Consider the following 14,389-nt stretch of genomic DNA (forward strand, 5'->3'; position numbering starts at 1 on the left):
TTGTAAAATTTAAAATTTTTTATCAACATTTTAAAGTAATACTTTTTGTCGCAGCCCTTTACTGTATTGCATTCAGATCTGAAATAAAGTTGGATGAATCGCCGACACATACATTTTGGATCAATTAACATAGCGTGAAATGTTAGGGTTTGTTTCGTTTAAATTTGAATTGTGTTTTTTATTTGTATTTTTTATTTAAATAATTTTTATTGTCAATCCTACAACATAATATTAGATTTTATTTAGATAGAATTTTTAGACTTTTTAAAAATTTAGAAATACTAAAAACAACTCCATTTAATATAATTATTAATAAATAATAAATAAAAATTTCAAAAATTAATATAACATTTAGTATATAATAATTATACTGAAAATACGGAGTATTTGTTAGACTGAAGTTGAAACCAAGAGACTAGAGGCTACACGTTTGAAATGTAGCGGAAACCCTAGCGCCGTCAAAATAGTTAACGTCCGTTAACGTAAAGGCAGGCAGGCAGGCACGTCTGCTTTTTAAATTCCTTCGACTTTCACTTTCCTAGAGCGCAAAAGAAAAGGGTATTACTAATATATTCTACATTGCTACTAGCTGCTGCTTTCCGGCGTGTCTCACCGGAAGAAATTGCTTGCTAATTGCCATGGCCGATCACGCCGGAGACGGAGACGATCACAAATCTGCTGCAGAATCTATCATCGATAAGATCACTGAGAAATTCCATGGGAGTTCCTCTGAATCCGAGGATGAGAAGGATCTCAAATCGGCGGCCTCCGCCGTGAAAGCCAAGATCTACCGCCTTTTTGGCCGCGAGAAGCCAGTGCACAAGGCTTTGGGCGGTGGAAAGCGTACGGATTTCTAATTTTAATTTTATTTTTACTTTCTGAACGTTTTCGATTAAGTGTGAATGGCAGCGCTTGTGGATTTGTGTGGGTAAAATGTTGCATTTGGATTCTGTGATCTTGTGGTAACGTATTGCTTTACCGTATTTCTGCTCTGTTATTGGAACTATAGTTGTGTTTGTCTTGTGTGCCTCTGTGGTTTAAAGTGTCGTGATTAGGTTTTGGTGATTACTTGTTGATTATGTGCTGCGATCGATTGATTTGTCAGATCTGTTACTCCTCGTTTGCATCGGTTTATTTGTTCGAAAATGAATATACTTTCGTTTGATTTAGTCCATTTCGCTGGTTTAAAAGGATCCATTGCTATCAGGTTCTTACACAGCTTATTAGTCCTTGTCAATTTCATACACTTTTCTTGAGAATCAAGTTTGAAGTTGCAGTTAGTTCCTGAAGATTTTGCAATGACTAATGTGTCAGAATTACCACGGATCGATGCTTTACTCTGATGCAAATGAAGGAACAAAATCATTAGATTGCTCTAATCAATTTACTTATTAATGGTGAATTTTTTATTTTTTTTGTTTGTTCATTCTGCAGCTGCTGATATTTTCCTCTGGAGAGACAAGAAAATTACTGCTGGTGTGCTGGGCTTTGTCACTGCTATCTGGGTTCTGTTCGAACTGCTCGAGTATCACTTGCTCACTCTGGTTTGCCATGTTCTAATTCTTGTTCTTGCACTCATCTTCTTGTGGTCGAATGCATCCATCTATATCAAAAAGTAAGCTTTACAACGACTTAAGGAACATATCCTAAACTGTACATCCAATTGGCATTTCTCAGTCATGTTTGATGGTTCTCAGATCCCCACCGAAGATTCCTGAAGTTGTGATTCCAGAGGATGTATTCTTGGGAGTAGCCTCTGCACTTAGGATAGAACTCAATCGAGCTTTTGCTATACTTCATGATATAGCATCCGATAGAGATCTCAAGAAATTTCTTGGAGTATGTCAATATTCATGCTAACTAATCTTCTATGAATTTGGACATTTATTATTTGATTGCAGTCGTAGCTGCTAGATTTCTTATTGCTTATCTATGTTTCTCGATTTGTAGGTGATAGCTGGCCTTTGGATTCTTTCAACTCTGGGAAGTTGCTTCAACTTCCTTACCTTGTTTTACATATGTATGTATCTCTGTTTCTATTCGTCTCTTTCATTTTTTTTCAAGTGTGCAATTATCATAAGCAATTATTATTTTCTCTTATCCATGAAGGTTTTGTTCTGTTGCACACAATACCTGTTCTGTATGAGAAATACGAACGTCAGGTGGATGCATTCTGTGAGAAGGCTGAGATTGAAATCAAGAAACAATTTGCTGTCTTTGATGCTAAGGTTTTGAGTAAAATTCCGAGAGGCCCTCTCAAAGATAAGAAGCTGGCTTAGATCCCTCCGAGGTGGCGGTACTAGTTTCGTTTCTTGAATTGTTCCCATTTTGTCTGGTTCGTAAACTTATTGTGGTACTCAGACAATTTTTGAGGTTTATGTGTTTTTGTGTGGGAATTGGATAGTCCCTTTGATAGACTCTCACTCTCACTCTCACTCATTATAATTTTACTATTTGGAAGAATTTACAAGTTTTGTTGAATCTTAACTGTTGGTATTTTTGTTTGTGTTGTGTGATTTAGAATGGAACAAGCTAAGGTTGTATGTCTGTAATATTCATTTCCTCACCAGGGTAGGGGGGTAGGGTTGGGTTTTCTTGTTGGAATCACTGCTGACGAGGCTTGAACTATAGTATGGAGGTGAAGTTCTTTTAAAGGCTCTGTTTGATTTTAGTTTTATAATTTTTATTTAAATTTTAATTTAAATAATATATTTATATAATACCCCTTTAGTTAGTTAGGAACTTGTTTATATGAGCAGTGTTATTTTAAATATTTTTAGCATTATATCTCACTCAAATATATAAAATATAAATATCATTTCGTAATTCGCAGATAAAGATATCTTTTGGGAGGTTTTATTTTGTAAGATAAAACAATTTATTATTATTAAGATATGTGCATGTTAACTGGAACTAATTAACATATTGAGTTGTCATTGAAAAATATTCTCGTTACTTAAGTAAAAAATTATTATACTTTTTTATTATAAAAGAAAAAAAATAACTATTATTACTCACTTTTATTAAAATTTGTATGAGCACAAATTTGCATGACAAAGGAAGTACAATATTACATTGTATTTCTATATATATATATATATATATATAAGCCTTTTTATTTTGAAAGAATTCAAGGTGTGTTTAGTTGTTATTTAGAACTGTCTATTTAAACTTATTTTTCATTAGTGGTATATATAGCAAATTTGAACTGAAATATTCAAACACATAAGTTCAACTCTTTTAATAATAGTAACATACGAGTCCAACTCACTCAAATCTCTCTCTCTCCTCTTCAACAATGCATCAATCTATTCCAAACCTAACTACTACTCTTAATACTACCTTCAATTTAAGATCGAGATCAAATGGAATGAAATCCACAAGAACAAGAAGAAAACAATACGATGATGATGATGATGATGATGATGATTGATATACATACATTGAGAGGGTCGAAACCAGCTCAAAGGAAGTAAGACAGCTGCTCTTTCTTCCGCGACCCTCCTTCCCCGTAAAGCTCGTTCCATTGCTTCAGCTCCGCCATTACAGAACCCTCTGTAGCGAAACTCGCTGCTACCTGAAACACTCTACCCTCGTAACTAAAACGAGCCAATGTCATCCCCTGTCAATGATCGAATTGTTTGTTACCTGATTTTTTGCCTGCCTCAAATCTTCCATGCTTAAGTGCCTTAGAGAAATGACCTTCTCCTCTTTTGCTTCCTCTTTTGCAACTTGTGAGGTCTCGCCTTCCTCGACTACTCTTTGCTTTCGCTCCTGAACAGAAACAAAAACCGTCAGCTACGATGAATTTGTTGCATGCAGTTTGGGATGTTGAGATAGGTTTCTATACCTTGTCTTTTTGCCTCTCTTGCTCTATGAGCTCTCTCACGGGCCGGTATGCAGCAGTCGTACACAGATTCTGGTTTCGAAATATTCATATGTCAAAAGGGCAGATGACGACGTAAATTTAAGACAAGATTTCGAGTAGATGAGATTTAAGACCTTGAGATCACTCCCACTGTATCCTTCTGTCATCACTGCCAGCTCTTTGAAGTCGATATCCTCAACTTTTTCTTTCGACAACAAGGTTCGTAAGATCTTTTCTCTGTTCTCCACGGATGGCAGACCGACCATTATTCTGTTCGACATGAAGCAAGAGATTAAAAAGGATGCCGGGAATATTGTATTTGTATATATATATATATGTGTGTGTATTTATATCGATATAGACCTGCGTTCGAACCGCCTGATAATGGCTTCATCAAGGTCGAAAGGTCGGTTTGTTGCAGCAAGAACAAGAATGCGCTCGCCAGGTTTAGTCAGGAGCCCATCCCAGTGTGACATGAACTCATTCTTGATTTTCCGCATTGCTTCATGCTCGCCGACTCTTGTCCTCTGCCCGAGCATGCTATCAACCTCGTCCACAAAAATGATTGTCGGGGAAACTTTGGCAGCGAGCGTGAAAAGTGCCCTGACATTCTTCTCATCTTCTCCGAACCATTTCGAAGTGATGGTCGACATTGAGACATTTATGAAGCTCGCCCCGGCTTCATTGGCGATTGCCTTGGCAAGCATGGTTTTACCTGTGCCGGGAGGTCCAAACAGAAGAATCCCTCTGCATGGTTTCAAAAGGCCACCGTTGAACAGATCGGGGCGTCGAAGAGGGAGCATGACAAGCTCCTGAAGTGACTCTTTGATGTCTTCTAGAGCACCAATATCGTTGAACGTCACGCCTATTTCGTTTGCAGGTATAACTTCTGGCCTAATCCGCTTTTCAAATTCGTTATCGGGAGGAATTTCCTGGATTTGTTGGGACAGAATTGAATAAGGCTCATGGATGTAATCTATAAACACATTTTAGATGCATCATGGTTTAACACAAAAGAACTCACCGGTGGTTTTTGGATCGGTGCAGTCTCGCCTTCTTGCTTTGTTGGAAGACTTGATTTTTCTGTCTCAGTTTTGCTTTCGATTGTCACACTTTCACACTTTGATTCGGGTTTTGTTCCACCAGTTTCTTTCCCTTCAGAATCCTAGTATTGAATAAAACAAGAAACAGTATGAATCCTGCAACACTCGAAGGTTCAATATAAATGACTCAGAATCGCAAAAATGGCAAACCTTAAAACAGTCGGCATTATTCTCCATCTTAAGGCTATCTTTGTGCCCATTTTTACCCTCTTGAAAAATGCTCAATCCGCGGGACAAACTACAGCAAATCCAGACAAGTATGTTCATACATATTGACCATACATAAATTGAAAAGAGGTGAAAGAAGAAAACAATGTTCCAATCTTACCTGTTGGATGAAATAACAAGCTTCCCATTACGATACTCAGGCTGGTTGTTATTCATCAAATGGTATGAAATAGCAGAAACCACGATCTCCTCAATGTAGTTGCTGAGAACCATGGTATCCGCATGGCAAATCGATCTTAGATCATCGCACTCAAGATCATTTGCGGCAAGTACTTCAGCAATGTGATTTCTGGTGTCTTCCAGCTGTATCTTTCTCATGTCCTCTTCCAGCTGAGTCTTCCAGCTGATTAGATGAGTCTCATCTTCAGGTGGCCTGATCTCGATGCTGTAAGGGAATAAGAGATTTAATTTGTTGTCAACTTCTACCCTGGATTCCTCATCCAAGCCTAGAATACGGGACCCAAGAACCAAGATCGATCCAGTTAACTTGTTCAGCATTCTATCAAGCAGTTTGTTAAGCCTTGAAGATTGAAGAATGAGTTTGTCAACATCCCGGATATAGAGAATGATGCAATTTGCTTGACAAACCGAAGCCAACACCTAAAGACAAAATTGCATGACGATTAGGGACATCACATCATCCTACAAGGACATGCAATTTGATGGTAGTTTTATAAATACCTTATAAAGTGACTGTAACAAAGCTTTCTCATCGAAAGGGAAGCTGCTGATGCGTTTGGAAGGGACTAACAAAGTCAAAATGAAGATTAGTAAGAAATATGATATATTGGAAAAATCAACAACCAACAAGAAAAATAATGTGAAACCTGGAACTGAGGGGGATGATTGTGCACTACTGCTGCTGATGTCTGAAGCGACCGAAGAAGTTCTGCGGGGCCTGAGAGAATTGACAAATCATTCAGCACTCCTTAAATGAGAATAATCAAGAATAACTATGGTGTTCCATCTAAATTGGGATTTAATTCACAGATTCATAATTCATACCTTACTGCAGCATCAATTCCATTTCGTTGTCCTGATAATGTACACCCATGAAAAATAACAATAAGTTTATCTTATAGGTCGGTTTTATCTTGGTTCAAGATTGAAAATTGTCTGCTTGTGAGCATAATTCCGAAAAACTTGAACAATGTAGTTCTTTTCATACCTTTGCTATCATCACTGTGTGAGAGACCGGAGAAAGAGCCAAAGAAACTGGACATTCGCTCTAAAGTTGTTTCTGAGATAGATTTTTTGAGAGACTACAAGAGAAAGACAGTTAATTAGCCTAATTCTTTTTTCTTGAAAACAAAATTACTATGAACAACGTTGAAACCATGAATGCACATAAACATCAGAGAACTAAATAGCATATTTCTATATCAGTGAATTCATATAGAACTTACTGTGTCTCTATTGGCTATACCATACTTGCTTTGGATCTGCTCCGGCCATTGATGAAGAATAAAACAAGGAAATCTGTTAAGCATACAGAGAGACCGTGCTCGAGAAGATAATTGCAGCAAATAAACAGACCTTGACTGAAAAGTCGTGTACATCCAACACCAGCAACTTTGCTTCAAAATGATGTGCTAGAGCCTTCACAAGCATTTGCTGATATGATTCTAGCAAAATATGGAAAAGGGAATAACATACAAACATTACAAAGGAATTGAGCCAATCGTGCTTACCCATGAAAGGAATACTATGACGCGAAAGAAGACAAGCAAGAATACCTGTAGGTCCGGAAAGCAGGATAGCACGGCTGGCAGGAGAAAGATTCCGAGTGTGCTTGGACACATCTATGTTCTTCAGATGAACATACGCCGAGCTCGTCAACAACACACGTGTTCGCTCACTGGTAAAGGCGAATGCCGTAAATTAGTTGCAAATGAAAAGGTAACTAAGGACACAACTATGAGCACGACCGGCAAACAATATGTTGAGTTTTGTGGTTGAGCTTAAGCAGATAATCTGTTGGGGACAACATTATCCATTAACCAATCCAGAACCATACTGACAATGAAACAATATTGAAAAATGAAATGGAAACAGAGAAAAGTGAGTGAATAATGAATATTCCTTTTATTTATATGAGAACAGAGATGCGATTTAGCTATCATACTCAAAAAGTGCCTGAAAGGTAACTGAATCTCCAAATCTTCAAATCAAATTGAGCACCATATCAAGAATACTCCATGTGTGTTTGTGTATTTATATCCGATACAACATCAAATTCATGCTTTTCAGATCAGATTAGTTAGTTTTTTACACTCAAGGCATGAGCAGATCGAAATGAATCTCAGAGGCTACGAAATCAATAGCTATCTAAAAACTTTGAAAACTGAAATTAAGTGAAGTCAATAACAATTACCGAAGAAAAAAAAAACATTCATGAAAGTAAAAGGAAAAGAGCTTCAGAAGTTGTGATTACCTGAGGTAGTACGGAAAATCATCGAAAGTAACTCTGGCTTCCTTTCCATCAACAATCAATTTACGGAGCTCCGCCTCGATTTGCTCGGCGGAGACACCTTCAGCGTCGGAATTCGCAGCTCCTGTCCATTTACTGACAGTAGAACCAGAGACGAACCCGAGCCCCACCCCTACACCAACTCCGACACTCAATGCCGACAGGATTACGTGCTTCTGCTCCATCATCTCAGCTGCGCATCAGAATCACACAGAGGTGAAGATCTGAGTGGAGGTTCGAAGGTTCGAGCGGTGAAATTAGCTGATTGATTCAATAAGTATCCCCGAAGTAATTCCTACCCTCGCTGATGCTTGTTTAACTTAGAAAGGGAATTTTATTGATGACAGGTAATGCTTGCGATTGGCTGCGATGGCGATGGGGATGGCGACGGCGACGGCGACGGCTATGGCGATGGTGGTTGGCGCTGTGTGTATATATCTGTATGTATATATACACACTGGCGGAAAGCCAAAAGTTAGAGAGAGAGTGGCGCTGCTGAGAGAGAGAGAAGCAACTTTTCAAGGCTTTTTTGGTTTATTCAGTGTATTTTAGTCTACGTTTTTCGTCGTCTTTGGAGCTCCAGGCTCGAATTGGACCTTTTCCACGAACAATGGCTGGCTGGACTATCTATGCCCTGAGATGTGTACCGGGAGTTGAGGCCCTGGACTTCCGTTTGGTTTGGTAAATGAAGTTATTGCTTTTATGAGAAGTTACTGCTTCCGGACATCATATCTTGATATTATATTGATAGTTGAAAAAAAATACGAGTAAAAACTTTATTGCTCTTTCAGTTTATTAGCGTAAAAAATAGTGGCATTTGTATAATAATAATAAAAAAATATAAATAATTTTACGGTGATATACTCCCTCAGTCCCATAAATAAATATTTATTTGCTTTATGCAATGTAGTTTTAGAAATATTAGTATTATATTGGGATATAGTAAAAATAAAATAGAAATGACTAAAATAACTTTATTGGTATATGTGATATAAACGTAATGATATTTGTGTAATATATTGTAAGTTGTAAGGGTAGTTGTAATGTATGGTAGATAATATAGTTACTAAAAAATGAAATTGATACTTTCACGGGCTAAAATGAAAAAATAGATATTTTATTATGAGACGGAGGGAATATATGAGTATTTATGAAAATATTATTGTTTTGAGACAAACAAAAATAGTATACAAGATTATTGTATTGCAACGGATAAAATATTATATTTATTTAATTGCGAGTTTGGAAAAATTTAATTTAAATTTAATATTAAAATAATATTTTATAAAATATTTTGTAAAAACATATATATTTTTTTTTAGAATTTAAATAATAAAATTTAAAAAAATTAAGATAAGGAAGCAGACTCGTTCATCTCACATTTTAGGTTCAATTTACTAGATACAAAAATATAAATAAAATATAATTAATAAAGAATTAAATTATATATTAATAAAAATAATTATTATATAATTTGTTTAGACAAAGACTCCATTTTTAAGAATTATTAATTATAATACATAAAATATAATTAAAATATATAATTATTTTTTTTAGAAAAAACAAACAAATAAAGTGAAAAATGAAAAATAACTAACAGCACATATATAAAAACAAACAGCGTACTCTATGTGCTAAATAATACAGTAAGGGTGTGTTTGTTTGGGGAATTGGATACACTATTTATTTAATTTTTTTTATCAAAATATCAAATCAAAACGCCTATTTTTTATTTTTATATTCAAAACATCAGCTCAACTCCTATTTATATCACATCATATAATATTCAAATTCAAATTTTTACTATTCAAAGTTCAAATCAAAATCCAAACTCCAAACAAACATACCCTAAGAATTGTGTTGAATAAATATACTAATTGTGTTCAATTATAAATACGTTGTTTTTATTATAAAATATGAGCATTATATATTAATATAATATAAATGTTTACCCATAAACAATCGCGTACAACTAGTATATATTTATGTTATTATTTGACACAAAGAAGCTGAATATATATTTCACATATGCTAAATTAAGAAGAAAAAAAATTCAACATTTTATTTCAACCGTTCCTTAAAATAAGAGAATTTGCCCTTATTATTATTTTTTTTTACATATATATACATTACTTCTTTTACTACAGGATATAGTAACATTACTATAGTATCATTTAATATAATTCATTGTTCAAATATAAATCATCGATTCTTTTAGTAAATCTAATAATTTATTATACCTTATAAATATGGAATATAAAATATATCAAATAACACAAAAATAAAATAAAAAAATACAGCCTAGATGTGGGAATGTAAAAAATAATCATGTAGAATTGAAAAGGAAAAAAAAAATGTTACTCCCTCCGTTCCAAAACATCGTGCAATATTTGTATTTGACATGAGAATTTAGGTGGGGAGTATTAAGTATGTTAATTTGAGATAATTTGGATATTAAGTGATGTGATTGGAGAGATAAATGATTATTTATTTTTTTATTTGAGTGATGTGATGGGATAAAGTGAAGTGTATATTAATATATATATATATAAATATTATTAATTATTTCTAAATTTGAAAATATTGCAGTGAGTTTGAAACAAACAAAAAAAGAAATATTGCGGAGCGTTTGGAAGAGAGAGAGAGAGAGTACAATAAGTTATATTTTCAATTTTACTTGTATACTATCCACTAATAGTGTTTAATTAAGAAAAATATATTATACTCATGTTTATTTTTTATTGGAAATATTTTTCATAATAATTATTTTTGCTATTCATATCATATTCAACATGTTTCAATCATATAAAAAATATATCTATTTTATTTTTTATTTTTTTTTATTATTTTAAAATTAATCCAAAACTCCAAAATCATGTAAGAGTATTTACTAGGTTTCTTTTGATTAATTGGTTTGAGAAAATTTTGGTTTGAATTTGATATTAAAATAATATATGGTTGAATATATTGTTAGATAAAAAAATATATTTCCTCGATCATACAAATATATTTATTTGATCATGCACAAGTTTTAATAAATACACAATCTAAATAGTAAAATATTCTAGTTTGGAGTTAAAAAAAAAAAAAAAAAAAGAAACAATTATTTTTTAAAAAACTTTTGATACTCTTTTAATTTTTATTTTTTTTCAAAATATTTATACCAAATAATTTATTTTATTAAAAACAATATAATAATTTTAAATTTCAATATTTTATTCAATGTCCTAACTTTGATGTGGGGGTGCAGCAGTTGGCACCACTGCGCTAAATAAATAAAATAAAAACTAGTAATAAATAAATCAAGGCGCTTTCATTGATCTGATCATCCATTGGCTGGCAAAGATTCTTGCAATACACTTGCTTTTGTCTTTTTTTGATTTTTCTTTTTTATTTAAATATTAAATTATTGTTTTTAGTTTTCAATAACTATATTTATAGTTATTGTGTATTTGTCTGTCTTCCCGACCATTTTCAGTATAGTCTATTCTTTTACCTGTACTCTATTATTATTATTATTATTATAATATAAATAATATAAAAATAATAAGTGTATATAATATATTAAATTTTTTAAAATAATGTATTTATATTTTTTCCTAAAACAAACAAACCTTATTTATCTTATTGTTATTTATTGATGTATAAATAAAAAGATTATGAACAATAAAATATATTATTATAAAAAGATTATATATTAAAATTACTATTTAAAAACTCCAATTTATTACTATGTATGTGTGATTGAAAATGTAATTACATTTATTTTATTTTTATTTATATATATATATACATATTGGGACTGGGTCAACTCATAACTAGTATGATATTGTCTTCGTACTAGTGGAATTTACTTGGAACTTATAAGGTGTGTAATTTTTTCACCACTTCTAATATGAGACTCGGGTTTGCACCCCAATAATATATATATATATATAATATAATGTAGTATAAAAATTAATCTGTTCCTATATGGATGGAGCCAATACCTTTAGGCTTCTTCAACAATTATTGCCTTCCATTTTTATTATATAGGCGCACTAGTTCGAGTTTATGTAATTATTTAATATAGTACTTTTACCCAACTATTATGTCTATATTTCTACATATTTGATATCATTTTTTTTTAAAAAAAAATTACATATTTTAATTTTATTTTAAATTTTATAATTTGTTTATTGTTAATTAAACTAATGAATTATCTTAATATTAATATATAATTATTTATATTATAGATTAATTATTTTAACTAATATATTTTTAATTATTTATTAATTATATTTTTTTATAAATCTTCATATCTACAGTAACTCATACATGCAATGTGGGACAAAATGAGTAATTGTTTTCTTAGAATAGTAACCAATTATTTTACTTTGTATTTAAATTTAATTTTACTTAGTATTTTTTTTTATTTGATATTTGATGTGATACAAATATGTATTAATATTTTAAATGTAAAAATACTTTTTTAACATAACTATAAAAATAAAAAAAAATACTCTGTAATTAATTTAATATTTTCTAGAGAAAAAAAAATACTTGTTTTTTAAAAGAAATTCTTAAAACTTTTAGAAGTTGATTTAATTTTTCTTTTTTACAATAAAATCCTTTTATATATATATATATATATATATAGTATCACATACGAACAGTAATTATTATTATTATTTAAATAAAACCAAGAAATGTACACGTATGTGTGCATGAATTACAACACCACACAAAAGCTCTGCTTTCACCCTCATCATAAAGTTTTGTTTGCTCTTTCCTTCGACCATTATATTCTCACCACCAAAAAAGAAAATATTTGTGGGATTTTTTTTTTTTTTTTGTTATAGTAAGTTATTGAGAATATATATATATATATTGCAGAGAATACTTCAAAGAAATAAAATAAATAAACTTAGGCTCTATATATGATTTTTTTTAAAAAAAAAAATATATTTTAGTTTAATACAATATTTCATGATATATATATATATATATATATATATAAAATATCATAAACTTAGCCTGTATATTGTTTATGTGTTACACGTTGATGAAGGGCCTTTTCCACATCAGAGTGAGTTAGGGCTTGTGGATTCCACGCCATCTACTTTACTTTTCTTATAGCTTTTCTTCCAACCCTCCTACTTTTTATTTTATTTGTATATTATTATTAGTATATATATTAACATTTTTTGGGTTTGTTGATTGAGATCGTGGTTAAAAGTTAAGTTAAAAAAATATACTTTATTTTGATTAATATGAATTTTAAACTATGGCTAAATATTTCAAAACCTATCTGATTACACATATATATATATATATATATATAAAATTTGATCTTATTCATCAATGATTTTTTATATAAAAAAAAAACTATTATATATATTACTCCTTCCATCCCATAACAAACTATTCATTTTTCTATTTTAGTCAATCCTACGACAAAGTATTTATTTTCTTTTTTAGTAATTGTACTGTTTACTTAACATTACAAATACTCTTACAACTTACAATATATTACACAGATGTATTACCTTTATATCACACAATACTAATAAGGTTATTTTAGTCATTTCTAATTTATTCCTACTATATCCTAATATAATACTAATATTTCTAAAATTCCGTGCAAAAAACAAATGGATACATATTTATGGGACGGAGGGAGTATTACATATATTTAATCTTATAAAAATATTACTATATCAAATATATAATTTTTTCCAAAATTTCAAAAATTTAAAAACCTTTAATTAAACCAAACACAACAAATAATGAATAATTATCAAAACTTACCTAATTATTGCTTGAGAAAATAGTAACAATAATAAAGTATAAAAATTCCCTTTTTCTTCCCCAACACTAAGCAAAAGTAGCTTACAACGTACTTATTAATGTTACTGAAAATTACTGAAACCTAATTAATAACCTAAGATTAGGGCAGACTAAAAACCCTTTCTAAAAAGCCCCCACTTACTACTTTTTTGGTAATATTTTAATTTACTACATTAATTAAGTCTTTATTTTGTTTATAATTGTTATAATTTAATTTTTACAAATTACTATAAAATATCTAATTTAAATTACTATTTAGGTTTTTATTTTTTATTTTTAATCACAGACCAGACACCATATATATTCCCCTTTCCCAAGTTGAAACATAGTACCTACTAATTTAAGTTTTATACATCTTATTTTTTATTTTATCAGTCTACTAAATTTATGCATTTTTTTTTCAAAAAAATAAAATAAAATATGTAATTTTCATTTCATAATAAATCACTTCTGTACACTCCTTAATTTATATAATTCAATATTCTACTTATTTACGTATACGATACAAATATCTAGACATCAGTTTATTTAAAATTCTTACATTATTAATTCACTTATATATTTTTTAAAAATATTTTTACTTTATGTTACAATCTACCAATATAATACTAGATAAAACAGAAGCAGTAGTATTTTATTCTTACGTTCCTATTATGATTTTTATTGTTTTAAATATGATAATCATAATATTAGAACTTGTATGACTCTTATTTAAAATTAGATTTTATATATATTAAAAAATTACATAGTAATAATTAACTATCTATATATGCATATGACCAATAATTGCATGTAATATTTTATAAAAAGTAAAAGAAAATATATTTATAAAAAAAATATTAAAATGATATAATAAATAATTTGAATAAAATCTAATAGGAAACGTGTCCC

At 30.8% G+C, this 14,389-nt stretch overlaps 2 protein-coding genes across 2 annotated transcripts; one reads left to right on the forward strand and one right to left on the reverse strand.

Annotated features, from left to right (window-relative positions):
- The first annotated feature begins 530 nt into the window (after positions 1-530).
- On the forward strand, positions 531-2,487 carry LOC127260170 (reticulon-like protein B1). Its single transcript, XM_051287867.1, has 5 exons — positions 531-843; positions 1,435-1,615; positions 1,698-1,839; positions 1,951-2,020; positions 2,110-2,487. Exons 1-5 carry the CDS (start codon positions 639-641, stop codon positions 2,277-2,279), a joined length of 768 nt encoding a protein of 255 aa, XP_051143824.1. The 5' UTR covers positions 531-638; the 3' UTR covers positions 2,280-2,487.
- Positions 2,488-3,209: 722 nt separating this feature from the next.
- LOC127259751 (uncharacterized) lies at positions 3,210-8,169 on the reverse strand. Its single transcript, XM_051287332.1, has 16 exons — positions 7,634-8,169; positions 6,936-7,057; positions 6,736-6,824; positions 6,606-6,641; positions 6,368-6,461; positions 6,205-6,235; positions 6,027-6,097; positions 5,881-5,945; positions 5,300-5,799; positions 5,122-5,209; positions 4,893-5,033; positions 4,232-4,800; positions 4,003-4,138; positions 3,851-3,919; positions 3,649-3,774; positions 3,210-3,577 (listed from the first exon to the last, which is right to left on the reverse strand). The coding sequence occupies exons 1-16, from the start codon at positions 7,855-7,857 to the stop codon at positions 3,464-3,466; spliced, it is 2,475 nt and encodes an 824-aa protein (XP_051143289.1). The 5' UTR covers positions 7,858-8,169; the 3' UTR covers positions 3,210-3,463.
- Positions 8,170-14,389: the final 6,220 nt, after the last annotated feature.

The sequence above is a fragment of the Andrographis paniculata genome, unplaced genomic scaffold (genome assembly GCF_009805555.1).
Source record: "Andrographis paniculata isolate CXL003 unplaced genomic scaffold, ASM980555v1 Contig60END, whole genome shotgun sequence".
Taxonomy (NCBI): domain Eukaryota; kingdom Viridiplantae; phylum Streptophyta; class Magnoliopsida; order Lamiales; family Acanthaceae; genus Andrographis; species Andrographis paniculata.